Source organism: Egretta garzetta, unplaced genomic scaffold (genome assembly GCF_000687185.1).
Source record: "Egretta garzetta isolate BGI_Z169 unplaced genomic scaffold, ASM68718v1 scaffold5, whole genome shotgun sequence".
Lineage (NCBI taxonomy): Eukaryota > Metazoa > Chordata > Aves > Pelecaniformes > Ardeidae > Egretta > Egretta garzetta.
The window spans coordinates 4,296,892-4,324,714 of NW_009259707.1; the positions used below are offsets into that span (position 1 = coordinate 4,296,892).

Consider the following 27,823-nt stretch of genomic DNA (forward strand, 5'->3'; position numbering starts at 1 on the left):
ATGACGGGAAATACCCTGTTAATGCAGCAGATCCCCTATCTTTGGTGCAAGTTCCTCCTCATTTCTAGCCGTGAAGTGTTTGCTGTCGGGTGGTGGGGCTGGAGGCGGTGAGGAGCTGGCAGGGAGCCCAGCACAGCTCAGCCCCGGTGCTTGACAGCCCTAGACCTCTTGGGTTGGTGGGTGAGAAGATGGGCTCTGAGGAGGTAAAAATGAGGCATTTTGGGGCCTTTTGCTAGGCAGAGGGAAACCTGGGGGAAGCAAGTCAGCCTTCTTCCCCAGAGAAAGGGGAGGAGGCATCAATAAAAAGTGCTCTAGCAGTCTGTTTTGGCAAGCTAGTTTGATGAAGACCTTATTGACTATCTACCACCAATACAGCTCATACAGAAAGATAAACACTGGGTCGCCTGAAATGGGGCTACTAATACTAATCAGGGTGCTGATTTAAAATCCAGCCAGCTTGCCCCACCTGGTGATTGGGAAAAGTCTGCTTTCCCAACCAGCTCGATTATCAGTAAAGACACAGTGAGTAACTGGCACTGTGCTGCACTAGCATTCAGCTGATAAATTAATTAAATATGCATAAATCCTTTGGAGTAACGGAAGCAGAGTCATAGTAAGAAAACACTGTCATACGACCAGTGTGTCATGCTTTGAAAAATAATCTCTCTGCTTCTTTGCTCCAGCTTTGCTCCTGTATTTGAACTGCAGGAGGCTATTATCTTCTGATATCAAACCCATTGGCATTACCTTATAATTACAGGTCTTTTTTTTCTGATGAAGGCAATCCTTTAGGGTAATAAGTAACTAAGTTTACATCTTCCCCACCTCATTCACACAAGCAGTTGCAATTTACTTGACTACGACCATTCTGATAAGTAGGATGAGTAGGGGATTTGGCCAAAGGATGAGTATTTAAACACCTTAACCAGTTTCAGTCCCGGCAGTCCTGTCACATAGTAACTGTAAATTAAAATTCTGTTCTCTTATCAAACCTGTGTTAAATTCAGTGAGATTGTATGAGAACAGAATTTAGTCCTTCATAGTTTGTGCACTCTCCATCCCCAAACACCATATTGCACATTTTAGATGGAAAAATGCTCATATTATTATCTTTGGCATAGTGGAGACCTTTATAGTTAGATCAAAGTTACATCCTTCAATGTAGCAACAGTTACCATATGAGAGATGCTAATACTTTCTGTATTGGTGTTAATGTTAGAATGATATTATTACGTTGCAATTCTTTTATTAAAAACAATGAGATCCAGTTAATTTCTTAGCAGAGTCTCCCGTGACCTCTCGTATGCTTTGGAAACAAGGCAAGTAGAACTTAATAAAAGTAAAAGCCAAACATAGAATATATATATTTTTATATATTATATATACAAAGATGCATAATTTTTTTTTCCCAGAATAGAGATTAACATGAAAGTAGTAGCTCTCTTTTTGATTTTATGCTTCTGTAGAATTGGAGTAACTATTACAGAGTTCACTGTAAACCCGATAAGCTATTAAAATCGCAAGCTAGCAATTCTTTCTTCTAATTCTGACAGAAACCAATTGATGTTCTTGTTTTAAAGGATAGCTGATAATTTCTATTTGTGTGAAGGATGCACTGTACCCCGTTGGCTACTATATGAATTGTATATGGAAAGCTGCAGTCCAAATTCCAAGCATCAAGTAAACTCAGCCACCTTTGGAAAGGTACAGAGTAGATAGGTTATATAAGATAAGAAGCAGAGATACCTAAACAGAAAACCTGATGATCAATTAGACACACTGCATATCAAAAGAGATTAAATATCAGAGAAGAATGTATATGCAATGTATTATGCTTGTATTTTTTCTAATATATTTCTGGTAGGCCTTCATGTAGACACAGTTATAATAGAGAAAAGAGTACTGTCGGTGATGGAATTTATTTTCTTCAGGGAACTGGTCTATGTTACACTAGCAAAAATTTCTTTTGCCAATATATTTTAGAAAGCTTTACCAGGGTAAACAGCGCAAGGGTAATAAACTTGTCCGGAGGAGCTGATTCTTCTGTCCTTAAAGACCCCTTTGGTTATTACATAATTTTGTACTTTCCTTTTTAACTATACCTGGGGAGATTTTGCTCCAAACACACCCTAAAAAAGTTATAAAAAAAGTTATAGAATCCAAGCAAAACAAATGCAGATGTAAAACTCAATCTCCTTTAAACAGTTCCACTCTTCTAACGTATGGAGGTTGATATAACCCACAGAGCAATTACCACTTAGAAATCCCAACTGCAACAAACACTCATAGCTATTCAACTTTATTTAACAAATTAAGGAAGACAGAATGCCTTGTGATTATTTGTTGTTCAAGGCTTTTTGTTCGGAATTTCCTATTTTTACCGCTAGTATTATTCTATTAGTGCCCATGGTAGGAGCTACTAAGCATTTTTTTTTAATACAAAGCCAAAATAATTTAAGTAAAAGTTGTGCCTGAAATGAGTTTCATTTGTGCGGATAACCTCATTTTACAAATCATTTCTCTCAATTCAGTTGAATCTAATTTTTTTTACTGGATAAGTTAAATCACTCTTACTTAAAATTAAGATTTGAGTGAGTGATCTAGCGTGATTTATTACCATAGCTTAATGGATCATCACCCATCAGCCAAGCCCATGGGTAGAATTTGCCTGGCTCGGGATCGATGTCTGCCGTGAAGCCAGTCACCTTAAGATCTCTTGGTAGTCAATGGAGGGAAATAAGTAGCTACATATGGTTCCTCTCACCCTAAATGAGCCATCTCAGGCAGCTCAGATGAAATGTGCCTCGGAACTGCCTGTTCTTCTCCATTGACTACAGAGTCTGCAGCGACTAACTTAGACATCTCTACCTTGTAACCACATAGGTAAGACTAATCCCATCCTGTCATCCTGTGTAATCCCTGGAGCACTTTCAGGTGCTCCAGCGTGACTGAGTTACCCCCTGTAAGCTAAGCCTTCCTGCGGTTTAATTTAATGCATTTTACTTTTAAGTTGGGACAGGCACGATGAGCCATAGCTGCTATAGCTTGGTGCTTGCAACTGTTTGCTCACAGCCTGAACTGACCCAGTGCATTACAGTGTAAGTTAGCACATCGCAAGCGTACCCCAAGCAAGCTGGGGTGCATTTCCCCAGCGGCTTGAAATGGTCTGTCCTTCTGCAGCAGGAGGCTGAGGAGGGCAGGAATTGCAACAAGGCTGGTTTAAACTAAAGGTGCACATGTAGCCGGTTACCACAGCCTAGCTAATGGGCTGAGCTATTAATAATTCATCAAGCCGTAGGAACCTGACTGCATTACATGCATGCGGACTGCAAGGGCTTTTGCAGTCAAGCCCCGTGTGAATCAAACTGTGATGATTTAAAACACTGCTAATCTCATCTGCCCAAATACACCGCTGCCTCTGTAGAAGAGGCATTGGGAAGAAGTAATGTGTCTCATGCCACAGAAGCCTCAGTTTCATAGACTGTCCTTTTAGGAAAATGAGATTATGCTAAAATACCAGCTTGAGTAAGGGAACAGCTGGGGTGGGTGCACGCAGAAACGTGCAAAGAACAGGACTGCTCCAATACCATTAAAACTGGAGGTGCATGTTAGTGTGAGTTGGGGAAACTTGTCCTTTAGCAGGCCTTTGGACCAGCAAAGTGCACTTTGCAGAGTCTAAATTTTGCACTGCTGAGCAGAGACTCCCCTCACTCCTCACTAATGTGGAGTACTCAATCCTCTGTTCCCGCTATATAGGGAATGTTAGCTCCAGCTGTCCTGGGTTAGTCTCTGCCTTCACAGGACAGCTCAGGCAGAATAATCATAGTGAAGTGAATTATTACCCTGACAGTATCTTAATACTCTGTAGGGCCTAACCTTGACGGATGCTGCGTGACCTGCATTCACGTTTACCACCGCAGTGGTCAAAAGGTTGCTTTGCAGCCTGATGATTCAGATCCTTTTAAAACAGACACGTCAGGCCCTATCCTACAAGTGCTCCCGGCAAGAGCGAGTGGGTAGGCGAAGTCCCTTGTGTGAGTAAGTCCTACTCATATGAGCAAGGCTTGCAGGTCTGGCAGAGCGCTGGAGAATCACAGCACCTCCCAGTTCCCCTAGCTGATATACCCACCCGGCTGCAGGTGGTCTCCTGGTGGCCACGTTTCTGTGCAAGGTAAAGCAAACTAGGTTAAAATTTCCTACCTGAGGGAGGTAATCCCTTAAATTACTTAGGTTTCAATCTGCAAAAGCCCCATTGAGTTCAGTTCAACACTCACCCTTCGAGAGGTATGTAAGAACAGGTATTAGCTTGCAAATGATGGAAAGCAAAAGAAGTGATTAAGGAGAAAAAAAAATGTAGCAGATACCTTTTTGTGGTTTAGAATGAATTTACCAAGTATCTCTAATTTTCTGTTTGGTTTTTTCTTTAGCTTATTCGGTTAGTTTTCCCAGGTCTGGGGACAAGAAGGCTGGGCACAAGAGGAAGTACCAGGTATTGGTTTTGCTACCTTTGTTTAAAAATGTTATTTATAACTGTTCTAATAAAATTTAAAAATGGCTGAATGTTGAGCTTCAGCACTGTAATACAGCAGCTGAATTGTTGGTTATAAGTCTGTAATACATCAGAAGATCCAGAGAGACTCATGATGTCACCAAGTACATTAAAATAGAGTTAATTCCATGAAAATCACCACATCAGAGCTGCTTTGCTAAGGCACAAATTCCAGATCAGACTGATTTTTAAAAAATCAACGCTTTGAGTTGTAATAGCTCGTACAGCATGGCTTGCGTGAGGTATCTGCCAGACATCACAACCTTAGTCAGAGTTCTTGAGACACGGGGTCAGGAAAGCCTGGCTCTGGGATGCATGGGGGTGGTAGCCGTGATTAATGTCTGTGTTGTGCTTTTCATCCTTGCACATATCTGTGGAGTGACCCAGCATGTGCTGGTGGTCAACGGAAATGTTGTAAACAGTTTAAAGCCATTTAAATCAGACCACCTCAGAGCCTCCTCCTGCATGTCCTTTCTTTTCCCTTCCCTCTCTTCTTCTAGAGCACAGAGCGTTTGATACTCTTTCATCGATTCAATGTCCAAATTTACAATCACTCTCTGAAACATCCAGACTGGAAAAAGGGATGTTTTTAGAGCATTGAGACACAGCAATTTTACAAGCATTTCAAGTAGCTGTCAACTACTGGCTTTGAGACTGACATGCCCTTACTTGATCTGTGACTTTTCACCACTAGTCTGGACTTGCTATCAGCTTGATCCAGCGAGATCCTTTATTTTGGGAGTGCCTCACCACAGACACTCCCAGGCTTCTCCTCATAGGTGGCAGGATTTGGGATGGGTGCGTGATAGCCCCCAGCCTCCATGCTCTCTCTTCCCATCAGCAGAAGGTTACCCTCTGCTGGCTGCTGGTGGCCCAAAACCACTGCATCGCTCTCCTGGCTTCCCGGTGACCCAGCCTGGCAAGAGCCAGCTGGTAGCACCTGGGCAGTGGGAATGGCAACTCGGCTGCTCACTGAGGTCGGGATAAACCTCAGAGGGGGTCTGGTGGGTTTCTTGGGCTTTAGCTTGCCATGACCACCGATGGCCCACCCAGTCCCTAAGCTACTGTGAATGGCTGTAGAACAACTGCGCTAAATCCTTCAGCTTCCATGGGGATACAGGGTCCTCTGTCAGCTGGGACTCTGGTCCCTGACTTCACTGTGTGTCCTGTACGAATCTGTTGCACCCTACGCACCAGCTTACATTTGCTCATTTAGAAGAAGGTATCATTCCAGGGCAAAAACTGTTAAAAAGTGTTCGTAAAAAGTTTGTGCCATTATCTTTTGTCAGGGAAAATACATTTTCAACAGAATTTTAAAAAACAAATGTAGCTGCTGTTACTTGGTCTTGTTTAAATAGGATCATCATCTGCTTTCAGAGGAGGAATACGAATTATTTGCTGACCTGTTGAAAACCATATGTTTGTCAGCTCGTAATTTTTTTTTATTATTTCCTAGGTATCATTATAATGGAATAGCTATCAAGAAGAACTCTTCCTTTTATGCACGTTATTGCTCTCTTCTGTCTGAAAATAATTATCACAGGTTTGGTTTTTTAAATGTTTTAATCCGAAAATGTCACATGACAGTCTCTATATTGTCTGTATGTAGAAGTCTGTAAATCATCTGTTGAACATGGACAACAGTATTATATTTTTCTTGTTATTATACACACTGTAAAAATGCTGTGCCGTTAAGCACTGTGCTCTAATAGAGAAGCCCCACGTAGAAAACATGCCCTGCCTAATCAGACTGCTCTGAATTGGACATTTTAGCCACGTAGATGTTAAGGTCAGGAACTCCTGTCAAACCTAAAAGAGGAGCTTAATATATTGAGAGGGTGACTGGAAGCTCAAATAAACTTGGTGACATTGTGCTTCATGACATTGTAGCACCTTCTGTATTAAACAGGAGGCTGAAGAGACATGGGTTGAAGTATAAATGCACTGTTTGAACAGAGTCCTACACGAGATCATGTTATCTGGCGTGTTTTACTACTGGAAACAATGAAGTATATTACTTTGAAAAGTGACACATTCGCTTTGGCTTAAAATTTCAGGTTTTAAAATCACCTCTTGTAAGGAAACAACAATGAGAAAATGTGTAAGATGAGTGTAAATCGATTGCAAAAATTAAAAGCCTGAAAATAACTGATGAATGTAAGATACTTTGGCAGACTGAACTGTAGGCAGGAGCATGTTCCAGTTGTAGGCAGGCGAGGAAGAGTTCTTGTGGTTAAGCTCATGGTTGAGATAAGCAAACCACAGGCTTGTGTTTCTCCCCAGAAAAAAAAGGAAGGGAAATGCTGCAACCCCTTAGCAGTTTCACACTCCCTTTAAACACACAGAAGAAAAAAAGGTGCAGCCTATGCCTTGGACTTTGGAGACCAAGCTCATATCCTCACTCTCTTACAGGCTTGTACATGACTTTAAGGTATATACGGATGAATTCTGTACTTAGGTTTTCATTCTTTAAAATGGAGATACAGCATTTCTCTATAGCATGAACGTTAGAGGGACACGAGTCAGCCTATTAAGCATCCAGATATTCTGGTGATGATGAAAGCTGTTTCAGTGTCTGTGGTATTTTACATGATAGTTAACTTAACTGAATGCCTGCTTTGCGAGAGACCGGAAAAATTATACCTACAGGTTTATTGCCTTTCTCCTTGGGTTTTACAGCAGAGTGATGTTGCAGAAGTCCATAGAGTGACAACAGTAAGGAACGGGACAGGGCAGAGGATCAGGTTCTGCAGATGATCAAGTGGCAATCAGTTGTTGTGAGACCAAACAAATTATTCATAGGCAACTCGAGGCTCGTTTCATATGAGACCCTTACTGAAGTGATATCCCTCGCTACCATTGCACCCAGTATAACCAGAAAAGGCCCTGGATTTGATGTGTGTAACAAAGAAAGGTCTTGGCTGCTGTTCAAGGAACATTGCAGGTCTGTGGCTGCTTCTCTGCTGGTATTTGCTCTTCAGGGAAAGGAAGGTGTTTCCCCACAGCATCACTTGGAAACAGCAATCTCGTTGGGTGTAGCAGGAGAGCTGCTAGTTCTGGTCGTAGAAGAGATGAGAGAACAGAACAATTTGAATCGTTGCTCTTTTTCCTTCCAGCATAGAAACATGCTGACAAATTACAAGAACTAGGAGGAACCAAAGCAGCGATGTAGGCTAAGTCCAGGCCAGGTACAGAAACAAAGCCGTTAGCCGCTGCCGGGAGCCAGAAGCACCACGTGTGCCAGCATAGCTTGCGTCCTTGGCCCCCCTCATGGAAACCAGCCATGTTCCCTGACCAGCTGGGGAACATGCTATAGCCCATGCTTAACCATAGGGGAGCCGCTGCACTTGCTGCAGGCCTCCCTTTCCTTCTCCACCAGCTACCAGAGGTGCCTGCCCGGACACTTACTCCTAAAAAACCTGTATTTAATTTGATCTGGAAAGGGTTAACATCATCCAGCCATCTAGTGGTCTTGATATAGTTTATTGGGATAAATTTTTAGATTTAAAAAAAAAAAATCAAAATATAAAGATCATATTTAGGCAAAGATCATAGAATCATAGAATCATAGAATGTTTTGGGTTGGAAGGGACCCCTAGGGGTCACCCAGCCCAACCCCCCTGCAGTGAGCAGGGACATCTTCAACTGGATCAGGTTGCTCAGAGCCCCGTCCAACCTGGCCTTGAATGTTTCCAGGGATGGGGCCTCCACCACCTCTCTGGGCAACCCCTTCCAGTGTTTCACCACCCTCATTGTAAAGAATTTCTTCCTTATATCTAGTCTAAACCTATCCTGGTTTAGTTTAAAACCATTACCCCTTGTCTTGTCACTGCTGGCCCTACTAAAAAGATTTTCCCCATCTTTCCTATGGGCCCCCTTTAGGTACTGAAAGGCCACAATCAGGTCTCCCCGCAGCCTTCTCTTCTCCAGACTGAACAAGCCCAACTCCCTCAGCCTGTCCTCATAGGAGAGGTGCTCCAGCCCTCATCATCTTTCTAGTTGCAATAGAAAAGTCTCTTAACTACAAAATTATCTTGCCTGATGCTTTCTTCATTTAAGGCAGTGATAAGAAGTCATGAAGCTGTTGTGTGAAGCCCGGCAGCTGAAATTAGAACAGCTTCCACTCTAAATGGAGCCACCCATCCCTGTCCCGAGCCAACATGCACACCCACAACAGCCGGGCAGCTGGGTGTCACAGCTCCTTCTTAGTGTCTGAGAAGGGACAGTAGGAAAAACGGAGAAGAAGCACAATGGAGAAAATGGAGTAAAAAAGCACAAAACACAGCCAGGGAAGCATGAGTAGCACAACTTAAAAAAAAAAATAAAAAATTAGGCCACTTACAGAATAAGTAGCAGCTTCAACCAAATAAGTGAGTTTTTTTCCACCTGCTTTCAGAGTTTTGTATATTCTTTGCAAATAAATAGGAACACATCAAGGAAATACCTCATCTTTACTGCCCTCTGAATAGGGTTCATTACTTTTTGAAATCAGAATTAACTTTTCATGATCCAATGAAGTCGATAAAACCAGCAATGGCAAATTCTAGATTTTTTATTTTAATTAGAAAATTGAAATTAAGAAAAAGAGTAGTGAAAACTTGAAGACTTTTCTACCTGCAAGAATAAATTTTGTTCTCACAGAGGTAATTGTATAATTGCAGCAGGGGTATTTGATCCATAACACCTCAATTTTTGATAGTGTGTTGGTGTGGAAATTTCCAAATTATAGTGAAGAAGATTTTTAATATACCATTTCAGCGCAGTCCAAATGCTGGTCTGTGGACCAGACCCAGCTAATGGGATACACTTCTCTGGCTTGTTGTCACTTCCCTCTGGCAGAGACAGGGGATGTCTGTTTGAGTAGGGAATATGTCCTAAATAACTATTGCTCCCTCCCATGCCTGAAGAGAGTCCAACATGTAGACGCTTTTTCTGGTGCGTCTACCTGAGGGGAAGATGGAGCCGGGACCCCAGTTGAGAGACCAACACTTCCACCCAACCTGCAGGTTGGTGAAGAAAGGGATGGTTTCAAAACTATGATCCACTCTCTCTAATTTATTAAAAGAATATTTCTTGACCATGTTAAGATAGTCGGAAATTTAAATGGTGTTGGTAGTGAGGAACTGGGCCCGTGAAGGCTCTGGCAGGTTGTGAGCTTTGCTTGTTGGTGTAATAGAAATGGCAGTAAGGTTTTAATGGTTTGCCTTTGACTACAAAGAAGGCATTTGCATTTTGATGGTCAGCAGAGCCTCGGGTGTGTCTGTTGGCTGAGTTGGAGTGATGAGGATGCTCTTATACAGCACCCGTGAATTGGTTCGTTTGGAAATCTTGGATTTTTTGAAGATGTGTGTACTGCAACTCTGATGATGATGTTGTGACAGGAGCGTAAACAAATACAACTGTACCCAGTGAGGTGTCCAAATGCATTATGGAGTTTTAAGGGAATCTGTTATTTTACTGACTTGTCTTGCAATAGGGTAACCTCTAGGAATGGGAACTTTGAGGACAAGCTCTCCCTAAAATGGTACTAGCTCTGGCAGATGAAGGAGGCTTGGAGTACAGCAGTGTTTAAAAAATGCCCGTGAGTTCTGGCTTTGTAAGAGTTACTTTATGGTTCTGGTAATAGGGAAGGTTTGGGCTTCTGACTTTCTAGTGAAGCACACGCATGATTTTTTAATAAAAAAAAAATCTGATATGATTCTAGCAAATTAGCTTTTCTAATCTCAGTGTAATCTGGCAGTCAATAGCACGCACATTCACCACCCTCCCTCCTTTCCTTTTTCCTTTGTCCTTCCCGTTCGCCTCCTCTGTTGGTCTTTTTGTCATCCCCACCACTGTATTTCCAGTTTTAGCTCTAGTTCCCACTCCATAGCATCTTCCAAACTCTGCAAGAGGCACAGTGAAACTCCCTATGATTTTGCTGTCACCTGCTTTCCCTTTCTCCCACCCACCTCCTCTCTGGCGTGTCCTCTCTCTACCCAGGCACCGCTCCCCAGGGGAAGTGAGCAGCTCTGCCTGGCAGCCAAGCACCTCTGCGGGCACCGGGTGAGTCCAAACCCCCTTTGCGAACAGCGGGAGCACAGGGATGTTAGCTTTCCGCAGGTGGTTGCACTTCATTGTCACCGAGCTCCTGGCTGGCTGCTGGGGCGCGGGAGGACCCACGCAGCCCCCCCTTCTCGCACCTCGCATCCCCGCGTGGGGGGGAGCGGGGAGCCAGCCCACTGGAGGAGAGCGGTGCTGATACGTGTTGCCATAGCAGCAGCAGCAGAAGATACAGCTGGCCGCCTTCTCAGGGAGAGCAGGAGCCGGAAAATATTCATTAATTTTGTTTCACAGTCTTTAGAAACCTGCAGGAAGGACCCATTTGAAAGAATTCTTCCCTTTGTCCAGCCACCGACTCCAAGATGTCTGGGAGAAAGAGTCAGTAGGGTTACCAAACATACCCAACATGAACGTGGTGCCCTGTCGTGGGCAACCAGTTTGGTTGTTTCACTGGAGCACCACCTTCATGGCAGAGCATGGTGGCAGAGGGAAAGGTAATTTTTCAGGCAGCAAGGGTCCGTCCTGTGGACAGCAGAGAAGCAAGAGGAGGCGTTTTCGGTGGCTTGAGTTTCCAAGCAGCCAAGCTGTTACATTTTGTCCTCTGTCCCTTCAGGACGTCTGGTGGTACCCTGGTGTATAATACATCACAGCAGTGAAACCCAGCAGCCAGAATCTGGTTAGGTAGCCGGAGTGTTGGCAGTCACCCATGGAAGCACATTTTCTACAAAGCCCCTGCCTGTCACCCTTCAAAATAGCCAAGTCCTGAAAGGACCCTGGAGCTCGAAATGCCTTCACAGGCAGCGAGCGGGTGTCAGCAGCAGATGGGGGCTTGACTGGAGGAACCCAACTCTCACAGCACGTCCTTTTTACCAGCACCATTGCCTCTCCCTCCCATAGGATTAGCCTCAGCAAAACAGGCAGGGAGAGAGGTAGGAGATGGTAAAGCAAGAAAGCAGCCTGTTGTGCCTGCATCCCTGGCCTGCCAGCCAAAAGCCAGTGGTCAGGCCTTTGCAGATCCAGGTGAATTCTGACCGTGCGGAACGTCATGGCAGACTTGCAAAGTAAATGGGGGACAGTTAGAAACAAAATGCCATCTAAATTGATATAGGGTGCAGAAAATGGAATTACTGTGAAATCTAAGCGCAAGGATGATTACGCTTTCATTATTTGCACGTTTATAATTATTATCATTCCAAATGAAATGCAACTCCAAATACAAACCCACGATTTTGGTGCAAGAAGTTGGAAGACACTGCGCTGTTAAATGGCTAATACCTTGCTGTCTTTATAATGGATGGTTCAGCTTTATCTTAAAATTAAGAAATTGGTCTTCAGACCCGTTAGAAAACCACGGGGCTGCTGAATGACAGAAAAGAGAGGGGTTTTTTTTTCCCAAACACAACGCTCTGACCTAGTGCACTCTATCTAGTTTGAGCTCGTTTTCTTGCTAAACACAGAATGAATTGGTGCGCCTTTTAAAGGTTTTTTTTTCCTGTTGTATATTTTACCACAGTGGAAGCACCTGCAGTTATGGAGATGCAGCTGGTTACAAGAGCAGTAGCAAAAAAAAAAGAACAGTGAGTTTCAGATACATAAGACTTGTAACAAAACGTCTGTGTGTTTAATTAGAATGGCTATGTAATATGTTCTGATGAAATAGAGTTAACCCATCGTCTTCTTCAAAATAATCTTAGTCTGCATAATCTCACTAAATGCTTCCTTCCCCTACTCCTATTTCACCTGGTAGCTAAATATTTTTGTTGTCTTAACGTCAGCTCAAATAATTTTATCTGTGCTGAGAGGGGAAATTGTGGCTGACAGCCCAGGTTTTGAGTATTAGGGGAGTTAGTGGGGCACAACCTTCCTTGCCTGAGGCCCATGGTAACACACCCTCATGCTGCTGAGCCAGTGTCTTTTCAGCGGGCTCAGAGTTTATTGGCACGGTAAGTATTTAAACACTAGGAAATGATTAAGAAATAGGAGTGCAACCCCTGCTCTGCGGAAAGGGCAGATGCAAGGCTAGCCTGTGGCAGTTCTCCCACAAGCGAGCTGTCATGGGATGGCTCGACACCGGGCTTGTTGGAAGTCAGCTGGCAGAGCATGAGCAACCAGCTTAGGTGGACCAAAGTGAGGAAAAAAGGAGAGGCTGGATGTCTGTCTTATTTTTACGGAGGACTTGGGTGCAGTAACAAGCGCCCTGAAGTGGATGTAATGACAGCTGATGAGAAATGTGCCGTCACCCCGACAGCAGAGCCAACTATCTGCAGCCTTATTTAGAAGGTTGCAGCTGTGACATGAGTGCTATAGAAAATATATGCGAAAGATACATATAGCGTTAAATATTCACTGGTTTTGAAAAGAAATGCATGGACTGTTTAGGATTTAAATATTTAGTTAGCCATGCTTGTTTCTTTCATCCACCCTTACTTTCTGAAAAAAAAGGACAAGCATTCCTGTGAAGAAATACATCATCTTATTAAAAAATCACATTATACAATTTCAAAAAAGTACTTAATACCTTTAACAGAACTGACAAAGTAATTGTGATTTTTTTTTTTTTTATTGTTCAAAATAAATTCCGATGCATTGAGAGCAAGAATTTGCACTGTTCTCCATCTGTCATTTATCTGAAGACTGAACAAGAGAGATTTCAGTACCCTTGGCCTGAATCCAGCAGATTCTATCTTTGGGAGCAAGAGCTAGGGAAGAAGTACCCCTACGAAATGGTACGTTCAAGTATTCGGTCATCAAGTGAGTTAGCTCTTTGCCTGTGTGATCTTTTTGTACCCTCTTTTTGGTCACCTTCTCCAGGTGGTACTGCTTGCCAATGAGTACTACAGCCATTGCCAAGAGATTTTATACATGGTGAGAAAGAGCGAGCTTGACAAGGTATGCCTTTGCTTTAATAACACTCATTCTGATGACAGCAAACAACCCTAAGGATGAAATTGTTTCCGTGTAGCCTGTTTACGTGATGGTTTGATCTAAGGTAGATGATCGTTTATAGACAAAAGGAGCATTCAGTCAAATTATTTGGGAATTCTTCATTAACACAACATGATCCGAGAATCTGAGTTTGTAGGCATACCCTGAGCACTCCTGGCCCATCAACGGGTCTGAGCCCCGCACAAAGCACAAGGCCATGGACACACGTCTTTCATTATATCTGTATAGCCATAGCACAATTCTTTCTCTCCCCTTTCTTACACTGTCTTTGAGGTTCAGCTTGTTGCTCCAGGATGCTTCTACTTACAGTTGAGCCTGGTGAGGATGGGTCCAGGCAAAGAACCCAGCTCCACAATCATTCTTTTGCTTCTGTGCTTCTGTGTGTTGTTTTACTGAATGACACTTCACATTTCTCGAGCGTAAAATCAGTGAAAATTCATGAAGGACTTTGTGCAACAGGTGGAAGACTGTATTATGTCATTCTGGAGGTCTCTGCAGCCTGAAAGAATAGCACTTATGTCCTTGCCAGATGTATGCCAGATGTTCAAAAGCTATGATAGGCAGCTATTCAAGGTACTGTAGACACACTTGTTCGTTGTAATTATGTTATTACGCGTCTGTGTCTTTTTGGTAGTTCTACCTGAGGAGAAGGGCCAGCTGTTTCTTGTGTGCTGTACAATGGGATTTTCGTTCGTACCTCAAGTCTGTTCTTTGGCTTCTTCTGAGACAGCACAGTATGGGTTTTGAAAGGAGCCAATGGAATTTGAGATAACTTCAATTTTGCTGCTATATATTCCTTTGAAAGGCCCTAATATCAGTGGAGTATGCTGTTACAAATGTGGTCCGTGGTTCTGGCATGAGGTTATGTGACTGAAATTTTGACTGATAACTCTTTTCGAAATTACTAGAGATATTTTTCCCTTGAGAATACTGCTGCATTACTCGGTGACATTCCACATAGAAATATGCAGTTTTCTGATCAAAATAATTTGCTTCTTATTTACAGTAGGTCATTAAGTAGTGTCTAGTAATTAATTCAGGAAACGGCATTTATTGTTAGGATCTTTTTCCTTCTGCTAATCAATGTAGCTTAGCTATTGCTTAATTGGAAGAAAAAATGGGCACCTTTACATTTGCAGTTAAACTATCAATAGGATTTTGTTTCATGCTGCTGTAAATACCTGTAGTACACCACTCGCCTGCTGCTCCATGAATTTGTATTCTAGGAAATGGAGAACATCCTACTTCATGATTTCCTGGAGGAGGTGCCTGTGCAACACATGAAGACCATCAGATTGTTCAGTAAAAATGTTGAACTTTGGCTGCTTAATGCTTTGCAAGAGCTTCCATTATCGCTCCAAACATCCAAATCTATAGGTATGTTTGAGTAATAGAGAGATTTTTCCAAAAATAATCCTTGTGTAAACTGCAGAGAAGATTGTGTTACAAGACTCTTACAGAAATTATTTTTAAAAATTTTCCACTGATGTTACTTGGATAGTAGTGAGGACTAGAGTTAGTTGGGATACAGATACAAATAGATAGTCTCAGGTAATGTGTGAGAACAAAGTCAAGCCAAAATTGTTCCCAGCTCATGATAAATGAAAGTGTACTTGAATCTTTTTAAAGATCTGTCTCTTGCCATGATCGCTTTGGCTGTGTAGATGACTGAATAATAATGCAGTCTGCCCTCTAAAATGTAGGTATTGTTCTGTCTCTTCACCTTGCAAGTGGTTTTATGCAGACAAATTAATTGATGGCTGTAGCACAGTTCAATATAAAAGGAAAAAAAGCCACAGTCCCATAAGGAAACTACGGTTGTCATTAGAGGAGGATTTGAAAAAATCTGTACTGTACCAAGGTGCGTGTACATGGGTGTGTTTGTAAATATGTACGTACATACACACATACATTTATATATGATGCTGAAGATTCTGGCTAAAACATAACATTGCTCAGTTGCTCATTGAGTGAAGACCAACTCCTCAGTGGCAAAGCAGGGCTCCCTCATAGACAAAAGATTGTATTAGCAGTCGTATGCTCAGAGAAGACTTGCAGACAGTCTTAATTCTGGCATTCCTTACATCTGAGTGCTTGACAGAGCAAACTTAGTAATGTGCTCTTAACATTTGTGTGCATGGAAGTACATGTAATTATTCAGCTACGACCCTTTGTGTATGCAACCCAGTCTTCCTGGTTTGTACAGAGAAACAGAAATTTTCACTTGAAAACCATTGCCTGCCCACAAAAGTTTGTAAGTCACTTTGTACTCAATTTTCCTTTAACTATGAATCAGCTATTTTATATTTTATTCTTTAAAAAGGTGCTTTTGGACTATACTTGTCATGATTACAACACATTATAAGCAGGAGAAAATAGAACCAAAGAAACCAACTCCTATTAACAGTGCTGCAGAATTATAGATGCACAAAGGTGGGAAATGTAAACTCTAATCAAAATATAGGAGGTTTAGAATTAACGTTGCTTTCATTCACCTTAAACCATACATGTAAAAGGCTATTAGTCTTGATTAAGAAGTATTTAATGTAAAAAAATATTAGGAGTATTTTTCCTGTGTGTTATGGGTTAACAGATTGGCAGTGAACTAAGAGTAGTGACCCAGGCAGCTTCTGCTTGCAAGCTTTAAACTGCGAGGGTCCCCAAGCCAGCCCGTAATGCTGGCTCAGTCACCCCGCTGTGCCCTCCGTTAGCCTGTTGCTCCCCTAGGGATCTACTTTCTAGCTTAAAAGATCTGTCTTCATTAACATCTTTTAGACTGTAAAATATTAACAGTAGGAAACATTTGCCTCTCTTTCTTTAACAGAAGTTACAGTGTTTATAAAAAGACTCAGGAGAAAGACAGACCTTTCTAACATGGCCAAGGTATGTTCCAGAACCCATGAAACAAAAAAGCCGGGCGTCTCATTCCCTCAAGAAGCCCATCTGCAGATTGGACTATTTATGAGATGCTCCATTGTAGGACAACAGCAGAAGCACAGGTGTTTTTAGCTGTATACTGACCATGGTCCAAATCATGCTTAGCCTCCTACCCATCTCTTCCCACACTGTAAGTATGCTGAGGGGGCCTTTTCCTCCGTATGGATTCGTGAAAGCCTCTGGGATATGGTCAGTGGTCCCCCATGGAGAGGAGAACATCACAGTAGCTGGAGGGGTCAGATGACAGTTTCCAGTGTCTTCGCTCAGCCGTGCCAAAGCCAGTGAGATAGCACATGCTGGAGTTATTCTAAAATTGGTTTTCTGTAGCGTCCTGACCACTCTGCCAAGTGCTGCAGCAGCCTGCACAAGGGAAATCACTAATATGCTGGCTGCAGAGAAGCTGTGTGGTCAGTGAGCAAGGTATGAGGTCTATAAGGGCACAAGACCCTCACCTTTTTCATGGATACCAAGGATCAGCTGGCAAAATCTTCTCCATCCTCTGACCAGACAGTGTTGGAAGGAGTGATGTAAGGAAGCATCCTCTGAACTTTCCTCCTCGGGGTCATCACTCAGACCGGCTTTTTTCCTTGGGAAGAAAAGAAACAAAAATCTCTGACAGTTAATATCTCTTCCTGCTTTTTGCTCTACAGTATCATTCTTCTCAGCTACAGTGACAAAGGAGATGCATCCAGGAGCTGCATTTTTAACCCTTTGAACACTGCAAAGTAAAATGTTTCATTAGCGTGTACTTATTCACTGCTGCATGATTATGAAGGGCTGTATCCTCCCTGCAGCCTTCCTTCCTTTGGTGTCCTTGGATACTTCCAAAACCTTGGGTTTTGAGGTGGTCTGGGCCACAACAGAACAGATAGGTCACGAATGGAGAAGAAAGCCGAAGAGAACAGGTGGTATATTGTCTCCTCTTCTTCAAATAACTACAAGATTTTCCTAACATGCTCCCTGGCTTAAATCACCACTCTGTCCCCAAAATAAAAGGGAGGAAGGAAGGGAACTGTGGCTTCTTGCACTGCACAGTAGTGTTGTGTTCTTCCTTAGTAAATGTAGCTTTGCTTTATGGGAAAACTTCATCACAAGCAACACACAAAAGGCTCACCTCTGTTACTTTTAAAAAGTTTTAAAAAATAATAATAATGCACAAACATGCATAGGTGCACTAACACAGGCAAAAGGTCGACTTCTGTGAGGTGCTTGATCACTCGCAGTTCCCGTTTACCTCAGCAGCCCTTGGAGATACTAAATACTTGAAAAGCTCAGCTTCATGTGCTTCTAAACAGTGCTGCTTATGCATCGAAGAACGTGCTCCAGCAAGACTGCAAGTGCCAGCTATTCCCAGTCATTTGCGCTCAGACTTTATATCATTCTTCTTGTGCTCAAGCCATGATGTTGAGGGGCTGGTTGTAGCTTTTTACTTCTTCCCTGCCTATTCCTAACATACAGAAAAGCTGCAGAGTCAACATTGGATTTACACCCTCAAGATTTAGGGCAAGAGAATTTCAGCCTAGTAAGGGGGAACGCTGCAGCGGCAGCCTCTGCCTCCTCTACATCCCCTTTACGCTGTTTAACCATCACAAAGAAGACCTCACAGACCTGGGAATCTGGGTCAGATCTAATGCTTACAGCTGAGCACATTCTGAGCCCAGTTCTTGTTCATGCTAACAAGCTCTTGGTACTGTTCTCACAAGTAAATGCTGTTTGCACCTTCTCTAGAGCCTCTTTAAGATACAAGGCAAGAGCGAAGGAGTTCCATTGTACCTGATGGTTAGTCCCGTCACAATTTAAAAACAATAGTTCAATAAGTGCATTTATGTAAGTCTTGTAAATGAGCATCTCCGTAGTCTTTCAGTGGTCACACGGCCTCTATTACAACTTCTGTTGGAGATCTTGCCAAAGCCATGGATACTGAGCTCCAGCAAAACAAGGTAGGAAACAAATACCGACTAAACATTCTCCTGCAAATGCATCCCCCTGTCCAAAGCACACCAGAAAATGGTTAGCTGAACCCCACAGGTGTTCAAAATCTTCAGCTTGTGAGAAACATGCAGATGCTTCATGGGGAGGTGGACATCCCTCAGAAAGGACCACCAAGTGTCATTCAGACCCGATCCTAGGCTTGTGTGGACTCATATCCCGTTTCCCCCAGTGCCCTCATCAGATGCTCACATGAAGTGGGTATAAGTAGAGCAAGTGATACCTCACTCCTCCTCCATTGTACTCTCTTGGCTTCCAACAGCCCGAGATGAAGATTATATCCACATCTTGGTATTTAATACCTTGATTTTGGCACCCACAACACCTTGGGATAGTGAGTTCCAGGGTCTGATTATTTGTTGTCTGAAAAAATACTTTCTTCCATTATTTGAAAATTTCTACCCTTCTTCATGCAATGCTCCCTGCAAACCTCCATCACATCCTTCCTTAGTGACTTCTATCTGAAGCTGAAGTTTATCTCATCTTCTCACATAGGAGTCATTTGATATTTCTAATCACCCTTCTCAGTTTTCTCTAAAACACACCTGGAATTCCAACTAGAGACTGATGGTCAAAGCAGGTGAGAATGCTCCTAGTGAGAAGTACTACGGAGGAGCTGTGCAGCTGCAGCCTCTGAATGGTGTAAACATACCATCCCTTGTAGAGTACTTTGCAATAATTTAGCCCCCTGGTGAGAAAAGAGGAACAATTTTGGCAGGGTCAGCATTCAAAAGGAAAAAAAAAGTAACTTTCCCATCATGTGTAGATAAAGCAGGCTGACAGCTGCTACTACCTGGACGTGCAGAAGTAATTAGAGCATAAAAAGGTGCAAATTCCCTGCGAGAAAGGAATGTGAATATGATGCTTGTTGTTTCCTGGGGCTGATTCCTGCCCCTGGTGAGCAGTATTTAAGGGTAGTCAGAGCTGGCTCTCAGTTGTTTAGAGAATTAGACTTAGTATGGTGAAGTGCGACAGCTAAAGGGAGCAAACACAGGGGCAAGGAGTCGGGTGCTAGCAGCGTACTGAAGATACTGCCCCTGATAGTTCCCAGCCTCTGGGTCGTGGATCCATGTTGCAAGCAGCAGCTCTTCTTTTGACACTGGAAACTCCGAGTAAAATAAGAAAAAAGAGTTTGTCTTTAACTTAGCTGAAGGGGATTATCGAGTAAGAACTGGAGTTCTTTTGGTATTTCAGTAAAGCTAGCAGAACGTTGAAAAAGAAAAATTGCTAGATTGGGAATTATGTTTGCAAACAAATGGTCAGCTGCATTCACTGCTGCTTGTGGGGTCATGGTAAGCATTTGCTGCATGGGATTTATTAAAATGTTTGTGAATCCTGAAGTTTTTCTCAATTAAAAAAAAAATATTCCTCTGAAGGCCCAACTGGACATGGATTATTCATGTAAAAGCCCAAAATTCAAAAAAAGGCTTTAGGATCTTACTGATTTCCCTATGGAAGTGAGAAACTAAATGTATGGATTAGCAAATTTTAATGGATTCAGGTTTAATATCCTTCGCTTTTCATAATTTCACCAAGAATCTGAAGCAATACTGTGTGGTATTAGCAATTAATTAAAAAAAGTGAATAGATGAGGATCAAGTGTTAGGCTGAAAATTGCTCGCAATATCTACGCGAGTAATATTTTTTGGGACAAATATGAAGCCAGATTCATTCACAAATGACTCATAAGCAGATAAATGTAATAAAATCCCAACTAATGTTATTTTAATTAATACCGGATTTCAAATGTTGTTTTTACCTTCTCAAAGGTTTGGGCAACTTAAGAAAACTTGCCTTTGAGTTTAATTGAAACGAGTACTGAGGACAGGTAACAGCGAGGGAGAGTCAGCCCTGATACACCATTCCAAATTTAAGACAAAATACTGGTATTTGGTGTAACTATAATAACTCTAGGCAAAACCAATTGCCCAGATACTTCAAGCATGTTAGCCTTGTCTGCTCCATCACAGACAACACCATGGTGTCATTGAAAAGAATATCTCCCAGAACAAAAAACTCTTGAAGACAACTTGAGATTCATCTCCTTAATGAGGGAAGCTTTTTGACTGAGCTAGGGGCTTGAGAAAATGAAAGGCATTAACTGTTTTCTTATTCTCTATAGACAATGAGAACAGTCTTGAACAGCAACAGCAAGGTCACTGTTCTGCGATCAGACTTGCATGCTGTCATCGATCAGGGATTTCTGGATGTGCCTGGAAACCTCTTTCAAAAGAAGTTTAGGAATCCAGAGGAGCCGCAGAATGACATAGAACTCAAATGTAATATTTTTTTTCTGTATTCTGTCTATCCACCAAAGCCCTCGCTTGCCATTGTTAAAGCTCCAGCATTTCCTCTTGTTTATTCATGGCATCTGCCCTAATGGGAATTAGTCTTGCTGTAACCCAAAGTACTGGAAAAGAGCCAATAAAAATGAGAATGCAGCATGTAATATTATCCTTTTAACTTTAAAGGTTAAGAATGAAAGGCTTTCCGCTCTGACTCTCTCTTAAAGCTTTCTGTGGCAGCAGGAGTGGGGTTTGTGTTACTAAACGATGTATCTTCTAGGAGAAGGTTGACAAATAGGAATATTCATTTTTTATCATTTTCTTTGACAAAAAGAAGTTCCCAAGAGTTGCATTTCTCATTTTCCTCTGTTATGAATCAAAGTACACAAAATCATTTCATGTGGCCAGATTTTAAAATATTGTATGCTGAACTGGACAAGGACTGTTGGCCTTTCAGTTTTCGTGGCCTTTCACGGTATTGCGGTCTGTGGGATCGATGTGCTGCTGTAAACAATAAAATACACAGTTTGTATGCAGCCGTGACATAATACATTTGCCAGCTTAATGAAAAAGGATGGGAAGATAATGGCAAGTTAATTTTTAGATGAATGGGATGCCATTTAAATTATTAGCAAGAGATGGGCAAGCTGGCTGAGGCTGTGCACAGAACTGATGTGGGGAAACCTCAGCTCTTTGTTCTGGGCCCACCACCCACCCACTTGCTGACGAGGGATGCGCCACAGCCTTTCTGTGACTGCTTTCAGTAGGTATAATAATTTTCCTTCTTCATGGAACAATCAGGAGAACCATTTACATAATATTTATATACAGCTTAAAATCAAAACCACTGTGCAGAACACATTACCATGTTTGCTTGTTATATTAATGATGGTCATATTCTTTCCGAGGGGGATTTATTGCATTCTCTGTTTTCATTGCTTTTCCAAATTGTTATTTATAATAAGCAAGGTTTCACAGACCCTATCCATATGCCTTCTTGAAGGAAGATATCTCAGTTAGAAGGGTATAAATTCAGAGGGGTGCAAAAGTGTTGTACCGTCTGGCACTGGGTGGTAGGTTCCAAGCTCTTGGGGGAAGAGCTGCATTGGTATTTGGCAATATAATTTACATTTCTGATGGTCTACAGAATATTCTGTATTTTCTGTAATTGTTTTAAAACTATTTTCTCCCCCTCAACAGATAAAAGAAGATTTTTTTTCTCAGCCACATAAAATCTCAGATAAGGAAGTTGGTATTGCATATAACCAAATTCCAGCTTTTGCATTTGAAGTGTTTATCCCTGCCATGATGACTAGGCCAGTGTAGACATGGTGAAAATGGACATAAATATGAATTCTGGCTGATTTCAAAGTAGGGTACTATTCCTCACTAACAGAATAGTATGATGATTATATTAACCGTAATGTTATAAACAGATGTCTTAAAATATATTAAGCTAAAGAAAAAAAGCTAAAAACTGCAGATACAAACCAAAAAGCAAGCCAATCACTTCACGTAATGATCTCCCTTCTGTATTGCACAGGTTTGAACGACTTAATATCTTTGCTGGCACCTTCCACAGATATTCGGGTTCTCCTGAACTGCATGTCTTCAAATCTTCAGGCTTTTGTCATTCAGGTATAAAATTAATTTAATAATTTCAGAGAAGAAAGAGTGATCACGTCATTTATCCTGCTACATGCTGACTGTCACTAGTCTGCAGGAGCTACACTGTACGCTAGCAACATGACCAGACTGCAGATTTGCATAAATACCATTTATGCATGCTGCAGAAAAAGGGGGAATTAATTGTCATACAAAAATTCCATCTGTGCAAAACAACTACAAGCATATTTCTGTGCATATATCCGCTCAGGCGGTTTCAGTATTTGCCCTCATTTCATAGACAAATATTATAACAGTCCCTAATATACCAAAATTCAGAAGAAAAATGTTAGTAAAAATCAAGAGAACACTTCACAATTCCTGAAATCGTTGATTCATGAAACTGTTGACTTTTAGCAGATTGTAGGAGAGTGATAATTTCTATACAATCTCTCTAGCTCTTGTGAAAGATTCAAGTATGAGCATCCTCGCATATGCACCTTCCCACAGGTTCCCAACTCTATCCCCCCCTGTTCCATCACTGATTCAGAATTAGCAGTAGATTGACGGCACCGCTGCATTTAGTTGGTTGGCAGACCAAATAATTCGGGTCTGGACAGTGGTTAAAGTCTTGGGCGTTTTTTACCCTTTCTGAAGAAGCAGGGTAAACTGTACTTCTTTAGCTTGGTTATTTCCTCCTTTTTTTTTTTTTTTTTTTTTTTTTTTTTTAAATTAAGAATAGTACTTTGCAGTTCTGTGGTGCCTTCATCTCACAGAACCCTCAGCTACCTCATGGGATGGTATAGAGAAGATGGAACAGGACTTTTCCTGGGGCTTGACAGTTATAGGGCACAAGGCAATAGATACAAGTTGCAGCACAGAAAATTTCCAATAGATGAAAAAAATTACCATGACAGTAGTTGAGCATGGGAAGAGGTTATCTGGAAAGGCTGTGGAATCTCCATCCTCAAGGTATTCAGACTTGGCTGGATAAGGCCTGAACTAAGCTGGCCATGCTTTGAGCAAGAGATTGGATTAGTCAATGTCCAAAGATGCCTTTCAGCCTTAGTTATTTTAGGATTCTAACAAAAAAAACCCTGCTTGTTACAGCTTTGCATGAAGTTTATACAAGGAAATACTCTCCAACACAATAAGGAATTCTTTTAATGCACTTTATCGTAACACAATTTTTTTCTCTATCTATCTGCAGCCAAGCAGGAGCAAAGAGGAGTTTAGAACACTAGCGTCGGATTTCCATCTGAGATGGAACTTCCTCCTGAGTGCAGTAAGCAAGGCTATGACCCTCAGCTACGCAGACAGTTTTGGTAAGTAGGATCTTTGTGACTCTCATCTGATACCCCCTTTTCTGCCCTGAGAAGGCAGAGGCACTGGATCATTTTAGCTGACATAAATTCATGCTACAGTCAACGGCAGCATCACTTCTTCCTACTCCCTTCCTTGCATCAAGCAGCACCATTCGCCTGGCGATGTAGCTGGCCAGGTCAGGGAAATTAAATGGTTAATTTTCAACCAGATTTGTTTTCTGATCCAAACTCTAGGATAAGCAGAAGGGAGGAAAGTAGGAGCATGCAGCTGGAGATGGTGGGAAGGGTAGGACTTCCTGCAGAAGCCATCATTTGTCTGTGGAAATATGGGAAACAGCAGCCTGAGGTGTGAGCCTCAGCTCTCCCTCCCTACAAGAGCTTCACACCCCAGAAGAAGGGTGAAATGGAGAGCTGGGGCCACTAATATCCCAAACCATAAAACCCCCAGATCTCTCAAGTGATAGCTCCCAGTCCTTCAAGTTCTTTCTGTATAATACAGCAAGAGGAGAGCCACTGCAATAACTACTTGCCAAAAAGGCAGGCAGTTCCTCTGACAACAGCTATAGGCTCCTTTTCCTTATGCCTTACACTGACATAAGTGCTTGCCCAGCCAGCAGCAAGCCTGCTTAAGGTGTTAAAATGACTGAAAACTAGTCACTCATTTAGCTGGGTTAGTTTTCTCTCTGTTTTAGGGCTCTGAGCTGCCAAGCATCAAATCCATCCCACACCAGTGCAAGGCAAGAGAAGTGAAGGGACTGTGCAGCCACATTCACTCGAAGTGGCTTGAAGTGGTACAACCACATCTTGAATCAGTTCAGTCTCTTCCATTTCTACATTGCATCAACCCTACCTGTCTTTTCATTTGTAAAACCTTTCAGAGGCTCGCTCTCTATTATTCATTCTGCAGAAATGCACCATCTCCTGTGAGTAGCATCTGATCCCAAACTGTATGAACCGCTTTTGAGATTTTCAAAGGAGCACCTTCATATTTTTTCCTCTTGTCAGATGAGGCTTCACACAAATAGCCAAAGAAAACCTCATTATCTTCTCTGAAATTCCCTTCAAAACCGTACTTTCATGTATTTCCTACAAAGACATAACAAAGGGGTATGTTAAGGTTGTTGCCTTTTGTATTCCTCAGTATTCTTCCCCCGCTAATGTCTGTGTTTGTGCATGTATGTGCGCACCCCTCTTCTGCACCTAGCTGCTACCTTTTGCCTTATATTTAGATTGCAAGCTCTCGGGAGCAGGATCACAGTTTTGTTCTGTATCTGCAGGGAACATGGACATTGTCCATCCGCTGCTGCATTACAGTTATAATAAAGTAACCATTCCTTTCTCTCTCTCCAGAGCAGTTCTGCACAAAACTCTCCAATGTTACATGCAATATTTTGGGCAATGAAGAAATTAGGAATAAATTCCAAGAACAGCACTGGAAGCATAATGTTTATTGAAATCCCCCATGGTGAAATCCTTTTCCCTCTTTCCACCACAAGAAGAGTTTAATGAATTGCTTCCCTGTTCTGCAGTTGTCATGGGCTGGGGCAACTGGTGGAGAGCATCCATTCCTCTGCTGATCCTTGCTTAAACTAGTTACAAATGACATTTTCATCCCACTAATGAGATTCTTCCTACTGTACTTCAGTAACACTAAGATTGAATTTATTCTCACATATGAGAGAGTTAAAAAACATCTTTTAATCTTTCTCTGTGGTGCTCCAATTAATTTGATCCTTATTATCTTCTTTCTTAATACCCTTGGCTCTTTAAGATGTTGGTCTATATGACCTATCAATGTCCCTTCTTTCCCACGTTTCTCTTCTGGTAGGATTTCGAGTCTCAGTGGACAAGGCTGAAGCTGTTATGTTAACAAGCCATCTGGTGTAAAAGTTCTGTTCTCAGGGTCATTGCTTTTCAGAAAGTTCTTAAATCTCAGCATTTCTTGCAGGAATAGAGGGCACCCTGCAAGTCCAAATATGTAGCATCCACACTGAGGAAACACAGTTACTTAGGGAAATGTGTGAGTGTCATGTTAACGCAGTGTGCCTTCCCCCCAAAATAAACCACATGCCAGTAACCACAACCAAACTTAATTCTGTCTGGGGCTTTTGCCTTGGAGCTTGGCACATCTGGTACACATAATATCCTGGCATACTCACACCTCTGAATTTAGGATTGACTTTTACCCTTTTCCAGCCCAGCCTCCACATGGGTGATGCCCAAGTGTGATGGGAGGAACCGTGCAGTTACCCCCACTGTAAGGCAGCAAGGGGCAAGTGTGCTACAGCAGTCAGGGCTAGTGGGACCTCTACAGCTCTTTCAGCTCCGCCTCCACTCCAGCACATGTGCCCTTACATATCTCCGTCACAGAGCTTCACGTGGCTGGTACACCTCCATTTCCTTACTGGTCTCCCTTCTGAGGCATTCAGGGATGTATTGCTGAGCCACGCTGGCTGGACGGTGACCTGTGCATTCCTCTTTTGCAGCCAAGCTGCTTTAACCTACTCCCCCTTCAAACCTCTGTCCCTCTCTGTTATCCCAAGGGACAACTGGAGTGGTAGCCTTTGCTTCATGCTTACTGTTAGTGAATATCTTGAAAACACCGGTAAGACTGTCAAAAACACTCATGGACGACTAGTGTCAGGTCTGTATAGTTTGAACTCCAAGTATAAGCGTCCTTTTCCTTGTCCCCTAGATAAACAGGTACTTCCACTTACTTTGCTATAACTTAAAGAGGCACAAAAGGACAAACAGCAGAAGCGGCAGCTTCTCAGACACATATAACATCAAAAGAGGCAGTATTTTTCATTTTTAAAGCTTTGTAAACCTTGGTCATTCACATAAATTGTGGTATCTCCTTGCTGATGTCCATGTAAACATGTCTGTGGGATGTTGAGGTTATGAATTGCTCGACGAATTCCTGTGCAGATTCATGGCATGGAAGATGATCTATACTCTTTACTGTAAGGGCTTTCAACCAAGGTATGATTCAAAAGTCAGTGGCCTTAGTGAGTGCCTCTTGGCTTTTAGCAGCTATGCCCCAAGCTGCAAGGTAGGCCATTTAATGTCATAGATACAAGACATACAGACGTCTGTAGGAGGGTTTGTTTGGGAAGAGGTGGAATGATTTATCTGTCCAAGGGGAGAATGCAGATGATATGTGGCTGTTGATAAGCCTTGTAGTAGCAGTGAATGTGGGGGAAGAACTTGAACAGGAAAGCGAATAAACACAAATACACTTTCCTTTCTAGCTAAAATAAGGGGGAAAGGCTTTTTCTTATGTTTAAAATCTGCAGTTGGTGCCTATTTTGCTGTGATATTTGTAAGTACTATTTGATGAGGGCTAGTGTGATACTTTGTCTGGCCCATTACTATAATGAAGCTCTTCAAAAAAGAACACATCATGAAGATAAGCAAATTAAAAGGTTGTTAAAATTATTTTTGTTTTTCTTTAAACCTAGGATCCTGGCATTTGTTTAATTTGCTACTCATGGATTTCGTGGATCACATTTTCCTGTCCTATATAGAGGAGGAGGGAGATGAAAGTTTCTGGGTTGCAAAGCAAAATGAGTCCCCTGTTCTGTGGGTTTATGAGCCCAGCCATCTCTGGGGCTATTTTGCAGAGGAGCAACCTCAAGCCAATGTTCCACAGACACCTCTCATATCTTTGATGCAGAGCCAGAGTAACTTCGGATTAAGCAACTTTTTTGCAGAGTTCTGAGCTGTTCGGTGGACACAGCCACAGACAGCAAGGTGAAATAAACATTAACTGTAAAGTAAATTACCAAAAAAGAAAAAAAAAAGTTATAAACTGGGTAAATAGGGAGGGATTGGAAGAGGTGTGGTTGTTTGGGGGTCTTTATGTGTGTAAAGTAGAACTAATGAAATCTAGGTTTGTGTGGAGCTGTGTCTGATGTCCCCTAAACCTCAAGCCATAAAGCATCCTCCACATCCCACCCCCACCCCATGATCCTATCAAGGGATCGTAATCTCCACACCACCCACCTCCCCATCACCGCAGTTCCCCGATTCTTCCCTTAGGTTTCCAGCAGACCTTTGGTGCTCCTTCAGATTCCTTGAGCGTCGTCTAAGCAAGAGTAGGGCTGTTCTGGTGGGTTGGGAGCAGCCTGTGGGCCAGCTGACAA

At 42.3% G+C, this 27,823-nt stretch overlaps 1 protein-coding gene across 1 annotated transcript; it reads left to right on the plus strand.

Moving 5' to 3' along the window:
* Positions 1–27,399, plus strand: RFX8 (regulatory factor X8). Its single transcript, XM_035894359.1, has 15 exons — positions 1–107; positions 1,581–1,704; positions 4,428–4,489; positions 6,006–6,092; positions 10,532–10,594; positions 12,105–12,168; positions 13,189–13,317; positions 13,403–13,480; positions 13,997–14,110; positions 14,764–14,914; positions 16,362–16,420; positions 20,586–20,742; positions 22,292–22,386; positions 23,564–23,678; positions 27,140–27,399. The coding sequence occupies exons 1-15, from the start codon at positions 1–3 to the stop codon at positions 27,397–27,399; spliced, it is 1,665 nt and encodes a 554-aa protein (XP_035750252.1).
* The last annotated feature ends 424 nt before the right edge of the window (positions 27,400–27,823 follow it).